We start from the raw sequence: 18,714 nt of genomic DNA on the forward strand, positions 1-18,714 counted from the left end.
ATTCAGCACATTCAGATTGGTTTGTTTGGATGAAATGTTGTAATAGACAAGGTGGTGAAAATGCAAATAATATGATAAAAGTATATCAGTATATAACGGCATAATGGTAGGCCTAGCATTATTAGTCTGGGGACTAGATTTTTGTGTCCCCTGTTTAATTGTGGAACTGCAAGCTCTTACGAGAATGTGTGCCTTTTTGTTTGAGGAACAAATGCTTATAAAATGAATCCCACAGTATGTGTGTGGTTTTCTCATTTAATAAAACATACAGAATTTTGTTCCAGAAAATAAAAAATTTTGTTTTATGGTTGAAAAATCACAACCTTGAATTGTCTGCCCACCCTGGCTTCTAATTGTAACTTTATTACACGTGACTTAATGTATATTGTATATAAAGTAAGTAATGAAATGCACTGCTGATTCTTGCATATGTCAAAAATTCTGATGACTTTCGCAGATGTAAATAGCAGTAATCTTACAAAGAATTCTATAAAATTACAGAAAGTCTGATAAATATAAATCTGTTGCGTATCCTTTCACTGATGCATCTATTTTGGTATCTTGCTTCTATATGAAGGAGTACAGGGTGAACTACATGAGTCTGATGGACTGATTGGCTAGTCTACAAATGTTTGCATGGCATCGAGTGAGTGGTGTGTGTTTAAAGTAGTCTTTTTTTTTTCTCCCCCTTTGGGAAAGTAAAGAACATGCTAATATTCTTTTCAAAACAAAAAGATGATAAAATTAATAAAATACGCTTCAACTACAGTTTCATTTTCACTTTTGTTGAGATGTATTAGGTTTTATGGTATAAGAATTATTTATATCTTTTAGATTCTTGATGTCAACAATAATGGAACCAGACTTTCTTCTTATAACTTTTTGCCCTTTCACTTTTTCTGTATGTGCTTTCAGTTAAATGAAAATTTGAACCTTGACCTATCAGATGATGAAGAGCTTCGAGAACAGCTAGATATGCACTCTATCATAGTTTCCTGCATCAGTGATGAACCACTGTTCACAGCAGAGCAGGTAAAGAAAAATATTCAACAAAAAGACAGTGTTCATCTTAGTTCTATGCCTTTTGTTCTTCCTAGTTAGTGGATGCTAAAGAGATTTGGAGACAAACTGATCACTTTTGTTTATAGTTACAGCAACAATGTCTATATGATGATCTAGGGGGGTAATTCCCCTACTTGTGCTAGCTCTCAGCTAGCTAATGTGAGTATAAATAGCTGTATAACTGCGGTAACACCGGTAGTGGTAGTGGAGACACAGCTGAGCCGTGCCACGTACATATCCGCCAGTTTCAGGTAGGATTGTACTCGGTGCAGCTCAGCCATACCTCCACCTGTACTATTCTAGCTATGCTGCTATTTATACACTCACTAGCTTGATGAGAGCTAGCACAAGTATCTGTACATAAGCAGGGGAATCGCACTCCTCACTTGCAGTGTAGATATAGCCAAAGGGATGCATTGGGTAATTTTTCATCTTTCAAATTGTCCTCTGCTTCAGCTTTGGGGTTTTCATATGGGTCTTTGAAATTCTCATACTTCAGTTTCCTGGCATGAGCCAGCAGGAGTCTGAAGGAAGATGATGTAGACAAAAATGCTCCTAAATTAAGGGCCAAAAACCGGCCGTGGGATCTTCATAAGCTTACTGTAAAATATGACTTTTGAAAACTGATAGATAACTAGGAAAATCTCAAAAAATTAGAGGTAAACGAATATGCAGGACCAATTGTCATATGAGAGAGAGCAACTCTATCAATTATTGTCTTGGTACATCTAACTTCCATCTATACTAAAGTAATCAAATAAGAGAAGGGAAACTGGTGAAGGTTAATAACAAGTAATAAGAATCATGGATTTATAAAGAACAGAAGTTGGCAGAAAAACTTGATTGCTCTTTAAAATAAAACTACACATTTGGTAAATGAAGGGAATGAACTTGATGTGGTACATTTAGATTTTAGTGGAGGGTTTGATATTTTCTGATAATCTCAAAAAATTAATCCAAACTGACTTGCTTAAAAACACTGCCATGTGGAGTAAAAACTGGATAAAAGTTAATGATAAACTGTAGTGGTATTGAATTTGGGGAGATGTTGAGCAGGGCAATGCAGTGCATGGTTTTAATATTTTCATTAATGATCTGGAATCATAAATAAAACAGCACATTAAATTCACCTGTGTTAGTAAACTGCAGAGGATTATCAACAATCAGTACAGAGAAATATTACGTGTAAAAGGAACCAAAAGAGAGAAGAAACATGGGCCAACCCCCACCCCTCCCGATATACAATTTGGAAAAAGTAAATTATTACAGCTGGGGGAAATAGCATAAAATGCAGATTCTCAATATGGTGGAGGGAAATACAAGGCTAGAAGGAACCATTGTGAGCATCTGGTCTGAGCTCCTGTATAACACAAGTCATAGAACTTCCCCAAAATTATTCCTAGAGTATAACTTTTTGAAGAACATCCAGTCTTGATTTAAATTCTCAGTGATCCACGATGATGCTTAGTAAATTGTTCCAATAGTTAATTTCCCTTCACTGTAAAAAATATATTCCTAAATCCCAGTCTGAATTTATCTAGCTTCAACTTCCAGCCATTGGATTGTTATACCTTTCGCTGCTAGATCGAAGAGCCCATTCTCAAATATTTGTTGCCTATGTAGATACTTATCAACTGTCATAGTCATCCTTTAACCTTCTCTTTGTGGAGATAATTAGATTGAGCTATTTGAGTCTGTTGCTATAAGGCATATTTTCTTATGCTTTAATCATTCTCATGATTCTTCTCTGAGCCCCCTCTTTTTTAATAGCTGTCTTCAATTTCCCTTTAAACCAGGTTGTTGTTTTTTTAATCAGCCTGGCCTTCTTCCTCGATTGTGGCTTTCGGGGCATCTAGTAAGGTGTTCTTAAATTATTCCCAGTTACAGTAACTTCTCACTTAATGTTGTAGTTATGTTCCTGAAAAATGCGACCTTAAGTGAAACGATGTTAAGTGAATCCAATTTCCCCATAAGAATTAATGTAAATGGGGTGGTTAGGTTCCAGGGAAAAAATTTTTTGACAGACAAACGGCATTATATGCATTTTAAACATTTTTAAACAAGCAGTTTAATACTACGCTGTGCACGTGCTGTGTGTTTACAAACATACTGTACATACAGTACAATACTATAGTTGGGAGGTGCCCCTGCCTTACCCTACACAGGCACAGCCCACTGGCACTGGAGATGAGGCAGGCAAGGAGAATGAAGGTGCTGTAGGCTAGGAGAAGCACATTGTGCAGCAGTGGCCGCTTCCCATACTCTGCAAGCACCAGGGGTGGGGGGGGTCCCCCTTTACTTCCCACGCTGCATCCTCGCTCGTCCCCCTTCCCTCCCCTCCCTTCTGAACGCCGCAAGCCAGCTGATTGCTGCTGGCAGGATGGAGGGAGAGCCTGCACTCCAAGTCCTCGCTCCTCCCTCCTGCCCCCGAAACACCGCAAGCCATCAGATTGCCGCAGGCAGGTGGGGTAGGGGGAAGACGCTGATCCGTGGGGTCTGCTGGCAGGTGGGAGGCACTGGGGGGGGGGCATAGGGAGGCTGCCAGCTGTGGAGAAAGCAGGCAGCCACACAACTAAGAGTGGAGCATTGCACAACTTTAAATGAGCATGTTCCCTAATTGAGCAGCAACGAAACAACGTTAACCGGGACTACTTAAAGTGAGGAGTTACTGTACCATTCACATTTCTTTGGTTAAATTCTTCCTCCCAGCTGATTTGGCTCATTTTTTTTTTCATTTATGTGAAAATGGCCTTATAAAGGTGCCAAGTATGTGCGTATGTATATATAATATGTTACTGTTCTAGACTTTATTCTGCTTGCACATTATAAAGGTGATGAAATCATGATCACTTGTTCCTAACCTACCATTAAATTTTAGTTCTGTGATCAGTTCTACTTTATCTGTTAGGACCAGGTCTAATAAAGAATTCACCTGTGTTGGCAGTAAGTTGTGATTTTTTTTTTTTTGTTAGAAAATTGTCATCTATAAAGTTTAGAAATTCTAAGGATGTTTTAGTACTGGTAGCTTGAGACCTCCAGTATGTCACTGAAATTGAAGTCTTCCATTATAACAGAGGTTTATTTTCCCTGACCCATTGTAGATGCATGCAAAAGGAGGTAGTGATCTTGTTCTTATTGTGATCTGGTGGACTGTAGTAGACACCAACTAATACTTAATCTTGTGCTTTATCTGTTAGGACATTGATCCATAAGCATTCAGATAATTTTTTTTCCAAGTTATCAATTACTCGGAAACAATTAATGCCTTTTTGGACACAGATTGCCACTCCCCTGCCCCACTTGTCCACTCAGTTCTTCTTAAATAGGTTATAACCATTGATTTTTAACATTCCAATCATGTGAATCAACCCACCAGGTTTCAGTAATACAACTAGATCTTATTTATGCCTATAAGTCAGCAATTCCAATTCCTCTTGTTTGTTACCCAGGCTCCTATCATTGATGTATAAGCAAATAAAGAATTTCTTCTCTTCATGAAACACATCTGGAAATTAGTAACGCTGAAAGACGCCTAAATAAATTAAACATAAATGTGCAATATACAATATAAATGTGACGTGGTGGTTTAAAAAAAAAATAAAAATAGGATTTTGGTTTACAGAACCGGGAGGTTGTAGTTCCTTTTTTTTTTTTTTTTGACAAGCCTGGTGTTACCACAACTGAAATTTTGCATTCAGTTTAGGGTGCCTCATTAACAGGAATATATTAACAAACCGGGATGGCCAGAGAGAGCAATAAAAATGATTAAAGGGCTGTAGAAGGTACTCTTATCTGGAAAGAATAAAGTAACTAAAATATACTGTAGTTTTGCTATGGATGACCTAAGGGGAGAATACCCATCTACAAATATTTGAAGGATGTACATATCAAGGACTGAGAAAAAATATAAAGTGGTATAAAGTGGTTTAACTTGGAGGAATGGGATAAAATTAAGAAAATAAAACTTAGACTGAATATCAGAAAAAGATATACAAACTCATCTTGCCAAATTGTCAGTGGTCTTGAAGCAGAGACAGAGGGCTTTATATAAATACTTACGTATGCATGGCTGCAAACTTTATTTCTTAGCCATTATGAGACAATATGTCTAGATTAATGAATAAACTTGTTATGAAAAGACTAATTTGTGCAAATAATCCCATTTTCTATTTTTTAAAGAAATTTCCCTTTATATTGATATGCCTGATTCCCAGTCTCAGCACTGGCTTTGCCTTGTTGTACTACCTAATATGCATTTATTGGAAGAAAAATGATCTAGAAATAGAAAATTTAAAAAGTAAAAAAGTTGATGAGCTGTCAGTAGAACATATGCAAATTATAAGTTGTTGCTAGTTACCAGTGATTCTCTCCCTAAGAGTATGTGTATGCACCTTTATTCAAGGTGATTGAAGAAATAGAGGAAATGATGCAGGAATCACCTGACCCAGAAGACGAAGAAACACCCACACAATCAGACCGGCTCTCCATGCTTTCCCAGGAAATTCAAACACTCAAGAGGTCCAGTACAAACAACAGTTATGAAGAGAGTAAGGGATACTCATTTAATATCTTGACTATATTTTTAACTTCTTGAAAATAGCTAATGGTTCAAACTGCCCTATACTTGATCTATAATCATTTCCATCTGTGAAATCATCTGCCTTTGAAAATGCAGTCAGAAAATCTTGAAAGGCAAAGTAAACTATAATATATATCTAATCTATATATATAGCTATCTATATAGCTGAGAAACATAATTGATTTCAATAAATAAACATTATAAACAGCTAAGAATGTGTTTGCCTAGAATTGAATATAAAACCTTACCTTCACAGTATTTAAAACAAAAGCAGCTGTATTAAAGTTTGACATGCTGGATTTGACTACTTTTACAGGGTACATATTCTTTGTTAAACTATTAACATATTAAAAGTTAGGTAGGATGATAGGTGTCTGACAGATAGATGCACATTAAGGCTAAGGCTAGTGTGTACTGTATTCTTCATTTAGAGAAATGAACTAAGGTTAGTAGAAGTTGAAAGGTTTGTAGAAGATGAAGAAAAAGTTCTTCCATGATGTTGTTTCAGTTACTGTGGTTTCTCTGTTTTGGTATAAACAAGAGAAGAATCAGATGAACAGCTATTTTCTGTGCTTCTGCAGCTGCATAATGAGCTTGACTAATGCAGTTTCTGTTGAGGGTGGTTGTGAGAGTTTCACCTTAACTTTCAAAGACTCCTTTTAAAGATGATTTTGGTCATTTTTGGTTCTTCAAGTAGATGCTGACATGGATTTAACTTAGGTGTGCGCATCCAGTGCTGGAGTTTTTTGCCTAGTTGTACCCATATTGGGGTGGTGCTTGTGGCCTCTCTTCTAGCTATATGAGGCAGCGCCACTCTGACCCTCTCCCTCAGTTCCTTCTGATCACCCATGGCTGGAGTCAGAGCTATGTGTGGTTGTAGTCTCACAGCCTCGCCTTTAGTTTTAGCTTGGTTTATTGTATATAGCTAGTTAATTAGTGTGTGTTAGTCAGTTGATAGTGTTAGTTGGTTGTGTTCCACAGTGATGTCCTCACCAGAGTTTAAACATCGTCCTTTGTGTAGAGGGGCTATCCCCAACAGTGACCCCCACAGTCAGTGCTTACTTTGTTTAGGCAAGGCCCACCTTAAAGAGCATGTTTGATCTGTAGATAGTTAAAAAAGCAGACTCAAGTGGTGTGAAACCTTCACCTCTAACAGCACCTGCTTGAACAGTCCATACGACCTGATCTAGTACCAAGGCCCTCTTTGGGCCAAAGATTGCCTTCTGGCTCAGAGAGAATCACTGCCTCTTGTCTGAGGCAGGTGCCTCTCCAAAGAGGCTGAGGAGCTGTTCTTAGTCATTATCACTGACGAAGAGGTCTCATAAGATCAATCGGGACCACTCCAGGTCGCAGGGCAACTCTTCTGCCTTCTACAGGGAAAGTGTGGACTGACACAGGACTGGTTCTGGCACACGGGATGGTATGGGTACCTCTGACTGTTCCCTGATATTCAGTAGGAAGGGCAGAAACCCCATGCTGTTGACACCAGTTCTGTTCTCCGGCTGTCCGTTGAGTCTGGTACCAATGAGGGCGATGCCAGTACTGACTGTATGTGCTGTGTCAACTTACTAGGTTGTGGTGGACCCGCTCTGCCTTTCCATTTCATCCTCACCACTGGTACAGAACTTTCCAAAGCTTGTGTCTTCAGCAACCCCTCCAAAGGACCACCCCACTGAATCGTGATGCCCCTTGGCACTGCACCCAGACATTCTCCTCCCCACAGTGGGCAGGGAACTGGTACCAGAATCAGTATGGGGACCTTCTTCAGCTCAGCAGCATTTGACACCACATATGGTCCCATGGCAACTTTCACCACTCTCGATGTCAACGCGCTCGTGCGCTTCGATACCGCTGTTTGTGTCAGGACTAATGGCTGCAGCACTGGCAAGCTCAGTACCAATGGTACTGCCTTCATCGGGGCAATGGTTTCTGCCTTGTTCTGGGTGATCGATGAATCTGACCACTAGTTGGTTCACTTGGGCATTGCTCCCCCCTGGTCGCCGAGATCCCAGGGCTCTTCTGATTCTAAGTCGGGCTAGTTGTCATCCTGCTCCACATCACCCAACAAGTGCGGAGGGCTACCAATGAACCAGTATGGTTCCCAGGGTTGACTGTGCACCATGGCTGGGACAGAGGTCCTTGTTCCAGCCCCTATTGTCCACCAATACCCTACCTGTATCAATGGGCTTCTTAGACTCAGTGGGACACTCCTCATTTGTGGAGATCCTGCTCTTTGTACTGGTCAAAGCCAAAGTCACCTGTCGGATCAATGGTGATGACTGCAGAACAACCATGTACCTAGGCATTGATGGCCTTTCTCTCTGCGGAGCAAGAACCAGTTTTGGCTCAGTCAAGATACTTGTCGCCAGATGATGGTGTGCTGCCTGTCTCATCCTCTCCTTCTATCCAACAGGACTTTAAGTTGTACCAGGACCTTTTACACCGCATAGCCACATCGCTTGGCATCCTGGTACAATTTCTCCAAGAGAACACACACAGACTGATAGACATTCTGCAGCCTGCCATCCCTGGGAGAATAGCCCTCCTGACTGGTGATGGGCTCCTTGAGCTGCCGAGAGCCCTGTGGAGTACACCGGCCTTGGAGCAAATGAGCAGTTGCCCAAAACCACTGTGTGGGATCTGTAAGAAAGGAGCAAAGCCAGTTGAGTGACTCATCCACTCTTCCTACAATGTCGGCAACATCTTGTGATCACTGGTTACAAAAAGCTTCTCTTGGATTTAAAAGAATCAGCAACAGTATCCATAGTTAGAATTTCATCACCCAATGGAACTCTTGATCATACGAGGCCTGAAATGTGCAGACTCTTGAAATGACCATGGGTTGTCCTGCCATAACTTTTTCAATAGCTTTTCAGAGCGAGAGAGGAAAAAATAGACATAAACTGATAGATAGCAAGATTGTCATGTCAGGGGATGGTTCTTGTGCAGCTTCACCACACTTTCTTTAGGGATAGCTGTCATCCTATATTTGCAGATTATGTATAACTTTTCACCAAGTTCTGGAGTAATCAAAAATCTGTGGTTATTTTCATATTTTAATAGCGAACCTAAAAAAAGTTCATGTTGAACTTGTATCCCCACGAAACACATAGTGTGTTTATTTTAGAATTTTTTATGGCATCTTTTTGGTGGTGGAAGTGTAAATTATCAAAACTCTTGGGATAATTAAAAATCCTTTTTGTTGATGATCTCCCCATGCCTAAAAAACTGACACTACTTTTTCTACATTATGCAGACCATACTCTCACTTTGTCTTTATTTTTTAACAGGAGTACAAAAACTGTCTGTTGCTGAACTAAATGAACTACTAGAAGAAATTGAGACTGCCATTAAGGATTATTCTGAGGAGCTGGTACAGCAGTTGGCTCTAAGGGATGAGCTGGAGTTTGAAAAGGAAGTGAAAAATAGCTTCATTTCTGTCCTCATCGAAGTACAAAACAAACAGAGAGAACACAAAGAAACAGTGAAGAAGAAGAAAAAGCTGAAAAATGGTAGTCCTCAGAATGGCAAACAAGAAAGAGGTCATATGCCTGGAACAGTAAGAGAGTTTTCGTGATACTTATATAGAGATACATGCAGAATTCTGGGGGTTTTTAAGTGTTAATTCATAGTGTACATTTATCCAATAAGGAAGTAGTAATAAATACCTCTCACACCTAATAAATTATGTAGATTTTCCCCTTACCTTCAAGCATAGGCAATGCCTAGCTCTTTCCCTTGAGACTTACGAACCATGAAAAGGAACATACCAGACTTTTAGCCTTTTCCCAGCAGCAACTTTATCACTTGCATTCTGGCTCAAAATCAGTTGTGCATTGCTCATTAGAGAGGTGTACATGCTTCATGATTTTGACTGTGTAGGCAGTAAAACACATATCCCTGCTAGACATGCAGGAAGTACAATACTGTTATTGATATAACTGTAAAAATCTTAATCTGATGGAGTCTAGCATGCAGAATTTATGCATAGTGAAATATAGACCCCATGCTGGTTCCACTGTAGTCGGTGGCAAAGTTACTGCTAACTGATATGAGAGTAGGATTGGGTTCAAAGTTTAATATACAAAGACAGATACGTTTGGTTTGCTCTCTATAAACTATGTGATCAACCAAAGAAAAAAAGTCTCCGACAGGATTAAAATAACAGGAGTTAGAGATGGAAAAGACCTATTATGTCATCCAGTCTAGATTCCTCCTAATGTAGTTGTTTTCTTTACAATATTCTTTTTGAACACTTTGTCCAGTCTAGTGTTAAAAGATCCAATTTGACTTTACTGCCTTGCCACTGTTATGTGATCCAAACAGAAATTTCACATTACTTCATTATTTTAATTTTTTGGGTGCTAATATACAGGTAATACTGATGTTTTGTGTACCCATTATAGTTTGTTTAGATCAGAATGCAGTGTATGGTTTATCTCTGCAAGCTTTAAATAGACAGTAGAATGTAACTTTGTGGTTAATTGTGATGGTTCCTGTCATGCATTCTAGTGTTTGTACCTAAATAATTCTCTTTATTTCTGTAACTCTTTCCACTGGGAAAGAAAAGGTGCATACCCATTTCACATTGCGATGTTATCAAACTGATATGATGACGGAAGAAGTACGGTTAACCCCTGTACTTGTCAGAAGTGGTGCATAATACTATTCATTAATAAGAGAGGAGGAAGGAGAACATAAGAAATATTCTTCAGATGTTTAGCCCACCATAAAATAATGGAAATTGAATGTAAATGGTGGTAGTATAACATTTTAGTAGAAAGTGTTTGCTGTCAAATCAAAATTACTGTACATCTGAAAGTTGTTAAGCAAAACTGCCACTTAAGGTATGTTCAGACAGTTTACAGGATCATGTAAAAATCACACTTTTATTTGATTCAAAACAAGGCAAGTAACACCTACCCTGAGGAACCTAGACTGTTTGACAAATTTTCTTTGTTTTTGTTTTTTAATTCTGAAAATGCTAAATAGAATATTCCTTTGTTTCTGCTGGGTTTACAGTGTAAGTAATAGGAAATCTAAGTATACCACATAACAGAAAATACGCTCAATAATAGATGAGAGAATATTTTTTTAAATTAATACGCTGGTATGGTACCTGTAATGAAGCAACTAAGCAACCTACATTAAAATTTAAGATTAACCTGCCAAAATGTATATCTAAATCAAACCAAATTTTCTTCTTGCCATTTACAAACCAAATTAAAGGGATTAATTCCCAGTGAATATAGTGGAAGCCATTAAGAAGTCAGTATTGATTAAGCTACTACTGCACTTACTACATCCTTGCAGAAACAGAGGAAAAACTGTAGTAGTGTGATATCACTGTTTGGTAATAGTTGACAAATGCAGACTTTTTATATGGCAACCCTCTACAAAAAATAGGAGCAAAAAGAGGGTTACAAACAGAAAAGAGAACAAGGTTGAGGGTGCTGAAAATAATGGGACTTATCTCATGCCATTGATAGAAAATTGTCTGGCCTTCACTGTGTACAAGGACAGAAAGCAATTGTAACTACTGGGAAGGTTCATAGGGTTCAACTGCTTTACTGCTTAGGTCATAGATTATGAAGGGTTTCATATCACAATAATGTTAGCCACTGTAAAGAAGAGCAGGGTAAATAATAACGTTGGCGCACTGACCCTTTAACCGAACACAAATTTAAAGCAGCACACTTGTAAACTCTGTTTGCATTGAGTAAGGGATTCACCTTCCATCAAGGGATATATTAATTTTTCATTGAGCAGTAAACTATTTCAGAGGCGACCAGCATAAGTGAGTATATATTTTGTAGCCTTCCTTGAAGGAAGTTAGATATCTAGATCCACTATTCTGGGTTTTATCCTCTGGAATGAGATTCAGCAGCTGAACAGCAAATGAAATTATTTGAATACCTCTCAAGAATCAATCACGTGACCTCTGGGTGCACTGTGTACCATCTTGGCCTCTAATTCTCAGATCCCTCCCTTCCCAGGGGATTTGGAGCTGGGATATTCAGTCACATGTCTCCTGTTGCTTTTAAGTGATATAAATTGTGATGTGTGATATTAGTACATGGTCTCTCTTTTCTTCAAACAATTATTTTATTTGACTAAACAAGATACTCTTCAATTCTGAAACAGCTTAATTTAAAAATACTGAAAAGTGGTAGTTCTTAAGCTTTGTTGTACTGATAAGTATGGGATTGTATGTGCATACTGCATGCTCAGTTGCCTGTCTACATTTTTAGACCTTGTAAGTGTCTTATTTAGGATTCAGCTAACACATGTGAGATGAATGAGGGGCAAGTTCACATCTTTCTTGAAGTTCTTGTTTCAGTTCTAGAAACAGTTACTTTAAGTTTGAATTGAGAAGACTGTCTGTCTTCCAAGCATAAAGGATAGAATTTTTTTTAATGAAACCTTAGACTGTCTAGAATCTGAATATCTGCAGATTTACCAAAATAAGTTATAATTAATATAAATACTTTTATCAGCATATCTATATCAACTTTAAAGGTTGCACAGATTATAACTATATCAGTATCTAAACAGGTATAGTTAAATCAGTAAAAAATTGTGTAGACAAACCCTTAGAGGTGAATAGCTGAAGCTAAAGGGAAAGAATTGCTTGTCTTTGTGACATAAGCAAGACAGATCAGAGGGTGAACATTATCATTGTTCTTAAGCAAGGGTATTAAGAGAATTGTATGTAAATTACTAAAATTTGAAAGACTATACTAAACATAATTAAAAGTCATTCTCTTTATATACCAGTACATTTAGGAAAATTCTAATCTCAAAAAGAAACAGCATGTGTAAGGAATAAATTCCTTGTATAAAATAGGTTTAGCTTGTTTTTACTGAGTGTGATATTGGAAATTCAGTTAAAAGCTTATATAAAATGCACTCCTTATTGGTTTTTTATCATGGGATAGCAAACGGTGGTATTTTAAATTAACTTCTAAAGAGAAGAATAATGACATGGGGTGGTTCAAATTTGAGGAAAGTGATTCAGACCCATTCTCAAACCATTCAATTTTGGAGTTTCAAATAAATGGACTTGACACTTCTATATGTAGGTATGCAGCCCCTGATATAGGATATTTTCAAACTAGGTTGCCTAAAGTTAGGCTTCTAAATATATATTTAGACATCTAAATAGAATTGGCCTGCTTTTTCAGAGATGTTGAGCAATCCCAGATTCCATTGATGGTAGTGAAGACTGCAGGAGTTAATCACCTTTGAAAAACCTACTTTGGTTGAGATGTTTAAATATAGATTATTACATATGTCCAGGAACCTAGACCTAGGTTTAAATGGTTACATAAAGTTAATCACCTAACTTTTTTTATAGGCAGCTAAACAAATAGGTCAGTTTTCAAAAGTGTATTTTCAAATTGCACGTTCAAGCAATTTTGTGTAGAAAGCAAAGAAGTGTCTACTATTGTTAAAACACAAAAGTCTTCAGTAGTGCAGTGGTATTTTATATGTAAAGACAAACTGGAAATATTAAGTCTCTCTTACTGTAGCAAGAATAATTCCATTGCAGATGTGTTTGAAACCAAATATTTAACAAGATAAGTAGTAATCAAATATTCTAATTCCCATTCTGCCCTTTACTTACGGATAGACTTTGGGCAAATAGCTTTGCTCTTTGTTTTCTTGAACTGTAAAATGAAGATAAAGGTTTTTTTAACCTACTTAACAAAAGTACTGTGAGGATTAGTTTGTTAGTTCAGGACTTTGAAGATGTAAAATTGTGATGTTCTGGGGTTCACCCAGGCTCAGTCACCATCTGCCTTGTAATCCTGAGTTCATTGTGGCTGTGTAGCTTTGATCTAGGTTAGGGCTCTGACCCCAGCAGCCCACAAGCCTCACTCTAGTTCTTCCCAACCTGATTGCTCCTTGCAAGCTGACCTTAGTACCCTTTTAGTCCTATATTTGTCCCAAAATCATCCTACTGCAGAGACCAGTCTATCTCAGTCGACCCTGCCAGAGAAATGAGAAGTTCACTGACTTTACAGAGATGATAAAACACTCCAACCTATTAGCTTTCTAGAAGCACACACTTTACTGAACTACACAACATTGATGATTTATAATGAAAGAAAACAAGTTTATTACAAACGAGCCATAGATTAAGTGATACCAGGTAAAAGGGATAAAGGTAGAAATGGTTACAAGAAAATAAAAGTGAAACCACACATCTAAAAGACTAATACTTAATGTAGCATGTTGTAGTCTTTGTTCAGGATGGTTTCTCTCACCCACAGTCTCCTTTTCAGCTTTTACCAGCCGTGCTGGCCAGGACCCATCACAGAGATCAAATGACTTAGGGAGAAGGATAAAGATGGAGTCTGTCCTTGTTCCTTATATCTCCAAAGGGATGTCTTTGTCTTCCAAGTCAGGAAGCCCTTCTGGGGATTCAGTCTCCTGTGTTTTTCTGGGGTGAAGGAGCCATATTAATTCAATGTCTCTTGAGTTCAGAATCAGGATAACCCCCATCAGTTTAGCTTGATGGCTTTGTTTACTGCCAGTATGTATATTGAGGTAAACCCACATTCCTTTGTCTATGACAGACATGTTTATCACCTTCTCCTAGGCTAGGCTGTCTGGTCTCAAACATTTTTTAGTAACATCAGATAAAGGGAATTCATAACTTCACATATGAGGTTAACACATGGATTTTGCAATGATACTAATAACCAGCTTGTTATTAACTTTCATATGATACCTCACATGATGTATTTTGTACAAATATTATTGCAATAGTCTGTATGCTGTGGATACAAGGGTGCCTAGAAACACAAAAATATTTTAGTATATTCCAAGAAAGCGCATTAAGGTGCCTTTGAGAGCCTTCACTTTTTCATTTCCTGAATTTTGTGTGTTAAATTTACAAACTTAACATTGTATTAACATAGCATTTAATTCTTCCTTTAAAAAAATTAAATGCAGGGAAATGTGCATGTGTAACATTATATGTATGTGAGTGTATATTTATATAAAATCACAGCTCTCTACGAATATCCTGGGGTTATTTACTTTTTAGTTTTAGTCAGCTTCTGAATTTCATGTGTGAGACTGACTCTCAGAAGTGTGGATCTGTTAAACTTCTTTCCTTGAGTAAACAAGAGTGGAATGAGAATAATGAAAGGACAGATTTGGTAGGATACATTTTGATTATTTTTACTTGGCTTCCACGTGTTTTTAATGGAGCTTGAAATTAATATAGCTGCTTACTTAACTAACTTTGTGCATTTTTGATATCAGCATAATTATGGGAATACAGTTAATTATTACTGTGGTTAATTGTTGCTGTTATTGTAGCAGAGGAAATACAAAAGCATAAAATTCTTAGGATAATGTAAAAGTATTTTATAAGACATTTTTAATTGGTAGTCTATACTCCATTGGACTTCATAAAAATATTAAATGTCAGCAGTGTACCTTTAAATATGATAGTGTTTGAATAATAACTTTATAAGAGGGGCTGTCTCTGAAATAAACTTTGAAGAGCTTTATCAGCCTATTTACAATATTTCAGATACTCTTAATATATTTTAAAATCTTAGTTCTTATTTTAAAAATGTTTAAATCTAGACTGTGGTAAGATGTACTTATGTATAAACATGTGGTCTGCCATATAAAGATTTTTGCGTCTGACTCTATGCAGAAAATTTTATGAAATCAGGTCAGTTTTTTTAATTTAAATGGTTGTTCATGTTTATTAATCATAAACCCCTCTGTAAAAGCTTTCTTCTGCATATGATCAGCAAACAAACATGTTAAAATATATTGTAACACATTCTAACAGCTTGTCTCTGGCATTCATCTTACTTACATTGTCTGGGTAAATGCTCATTAATAGTCTTTGAACTTGTTTCTCTGTCCCCTTCTTTTTCTGCCATGTTTTTGCTATCTTTAGCGCTTCAGCATGGAAGGGATCTCAAATGTCATTCAGAATGGCTTCCGCCACACGTTTGGAAACTCGGGTGGAGAGAAACAGGTGCTGGGTTATCCTCTCACTTTTCCTCATTCTTTACTTGGTGCTACTGTAGAAATCAAGGTCTTGAAAGCTGGCAACTAAAGCATATTTAGTGCTCAGATTGAAAAAATAACTGCTGTATACTCACCACATCCTCTCCTGCTTTCAGGATGGCAATAGGTCTATAGTGTCTTTTTCTCTCCTCAGTGAGTAAAGACCACTCAAGTCTTGATGTGCATGAAATAATGCACTGAAATAACAGCCTCCTCCAAGGCTTTATTTCACAACCCAAAATAAAAACAAATATTAGTATAATGCATGCTTGAAATGTATTGCATGTATATAAAATCCACTGTAGAAAGATACATCAAATTAGAAACTTCACTCCAGTCTTAAGCCTTAAGGAGGTAGGTAACATATAGTAAGGAAAATAATGAAGAAGCAAACCCCAATATTCAGAGCCCATTCTTCTGAATAACAGAATTGCATCTACAAAATTGCATGTATATCTTTATACCTTTGACAGTTGCATTATGTTAAAAGCAGCCAGTTGTATGGAATACAAATAATAATATATCCAAAGGTAAGTTTGTGTTTTTTATTGATTTAAACAATAAAGAAAATACATGACATAGAATAACACTATTGGTTAATATTTCATGTCATTGTTAAATATAGAACTTCTATCCTTTATTTCATAGTAGTATTTAATTACCATATTTTAATTTAGATTCTGAACTGTAATGGTACAAAAATTGTTTGACTGTGTAATATATCTTTAGTATAGTACTTATGACATTGACAAACACCAAGAGTCTTAAAATGTAGTCAACTTGAGGGTGTGACCCGGACAGCCCTCACTAGAAATACCAAGGTCAGGACAGGCTGCAAAAGGTAGAGCAAATCTTCCCAAGACTGATGGGTAGCACTGAAGTTTAAACTCCCCAACCAGTCACAAACTGTGTTTCTGATCCCCCCATACTGGTTATCAAGGAGGAAAAAAAAATCACAAAGCTCCCTTTGTTTCAGTCCAGTCTCTGACTCCCAATCAGCACCTAGGTCCAATACAGTGAGAAGTTATTTTAAAACGCTACTCACATATACAAAATGTTCTTCTGACTCCAAAGGGTCAGCCATGTTACCAGGTCAGTATAGGTTTGGATCTTACCCAAAATACCACGCTGCCAGCCAATCCTTTAGTATCTAAAACTAAAGGTGTATTATAAAGAAAAAAGAACAAGAAGAGAGATGTTAAATGGTAAAATAGTCACATACATGCAAAGTCTTCAAAGTCCATATATCAGGATCCTTGCAGTATTGGTGAGTTTGCTGGCTTGAAAGTCCCTCTGGAATACATCCACAGCTTGGATGGGTCATTCAGTCCTTTTATTCAGAGCTTCAGTTTATAGCAAAGTTCCTCCAGAGATAAGAAGCAGGGTTGAAGACAAAATGAAGATGCAGCTGCCTTTTATAGTCTTGTTCCATGTGGCCTGTGCTTCCTTCTTTTCAAACACAAGCTGCCCAGCACATGGCCTGAAAGCCTTAGAGTCCTGTCCGTAGGCATGCCCCTGCATGCCTTGCTGAATTATAGGTGTATCTGCCTTCTCTCAAAGGGTCAATTGTATATCTCAGGGGTAGGCAACCTATGGCACAGGTGCCAAAGGCAGCACGCGAGCTGATTTTCAATGGCACTCACGCTGCCCGGGTCCTGGCCACTGGTCCGGTGGGCTCTGCATTTTAATTTAGTTTTAAATGAAGCTTCTTAAACATTTTAAAAACCTTATTTACTTTACATAAAACAATAGTTTAGTTATATATTATAGACTTATAGAAAGAGACCTTCTAAAAATGTTAAAATTTATTACTGGCACGCAAAACTTTAAATTAGAGTGAATAAATGAAGACTCAGCACACCACTTCTGAAAGATTGCCGACCCCTGGTATAGCCGATGGTCTTAATGGGCCATCAAGCAGACTAGGCAGAGCTGATGCCCAAACTGTCTGGGGGTTTCCCCCAGAAGCAAAGCCCAAGTTTGAAATGGAGACAGACCGACATATCTATAACTCATAATACATAGGTGATACAAACACATAAATGAGATTGTCATATCTGGCAAATTATAACATTTTTGCAGATACCTTGCATGGCCTATCTGGCATAACTCATTACAGTTTTATAATATTGATATTCATAATATCCTCAAGTGTCCCTCAGATTCCATACAGCATCACAGAGGGTTTACTTCTCTAGATTATTTCTCAAGAACAACTAATTTAGGGCCCATTCTATCTTTTCTGTGTGAAAGGAAAAAGGCCCAATGTATATGTGGAAGGTTGATTTTATAGAATTTCCTTCCCATCTCCCTTCAAAGGGGAGGGATACCTAGCTAAGCTGTGGTGTCATGGAATCCTGGACTTTGGAGAAATCAGGCTTCAGTGCCATAGAACTTGGTGTACAGACCACAAGCTGTTCCCTAGTGCTTCCTGTTGTTTACTTAAAAAACAGCTGCAGAAAGAGTTTGAGGATGAAATCAACCCCCACATAACCTAAGATCCCTAGTGGCTATAGCAGCATATCCATACATAATGTGAATGCATGTGTTTCTTTGTCTTGGCAACTTAGCCAAGGGCAACATCTTGAAAGAGCAAAGTATTGATCCATGCCGCAAATAGGGTACTTAACTCTCAAAGGCTTATAGTAAATAGCTAAAACTACGTATGACTTCTTGTCCTCAAGGGAGAGTAGGATCCCTGTAAGACATGAAAGCCTTCATTCCCTTTGCAAGAATGTGACAGGATCATGTACCAGAGCCTCACTGTACTGCAGGTATTGAGCCAGAAGATGGCCATTGGACTGTGGTGTGGTATCTGTGAGATACCACCAAATGAGGCAGTCTGGGTTCGGCCTGATATCCAGTTGATCACAAGTCACACAGTCTCTTGCCACATCTGAGTAATAAACACCCTGAGATACTCTGACATAGTGGCATTGCAAGAACAGTTTATAACTGAGAGAGACTTCCATATTTCTTCAGTGCATATTGTATTAGCTGTATACGAATCCACTGTGTGAAGGGTAGTG

General features: G+C 37.8%; 1 protein-coding gene across 3 annotated transcripts in view; it reads left to right on the forward strand.

Moving 5' to 3' along the window:
• The window catches only part of FEZ2 (fasciculation and elongation protein zeta 2), a 44,424-nt gene that overhangs the window by 3,805 nt on the left and 21,905 nt on the right, over positions 1-18,714 (forward strand). For all 3 annotated transcript variants that reach the window (XM_045011828.1, XM_045011829.1, XR_006578506.1), the window contains exons 3-5: positions 916-1,032; positions 5,465-5,609; positions 8,932-9,200. In XM_045011828.1, the coding sequence (XP_044867763.1) occupies positions 916-1,032; positions 5,465-5,609; positions 8,932-9,200 (531 nt within the window). The remainder of the gene's footprint in view (positions 1-915; positions 1,033-5,464; positions 5,610-8,931; positions 9,201-18,714) is intronic.

This window comes from Mauremys mutica, chromosome 3 (assembly GCF_020497125.1).
Source record: "Mauremys mutica isolate MM-2020 ecotype Southern chromosome 3, ASM2049712v1, whole genome shotgun sequence".
Taxonomy (NCBI): domain Eukaryota; kingdom Metazoa; phylum Chordata; order Testudines; family Geoemydidae; genus Mauremys; species Mauremys mutica.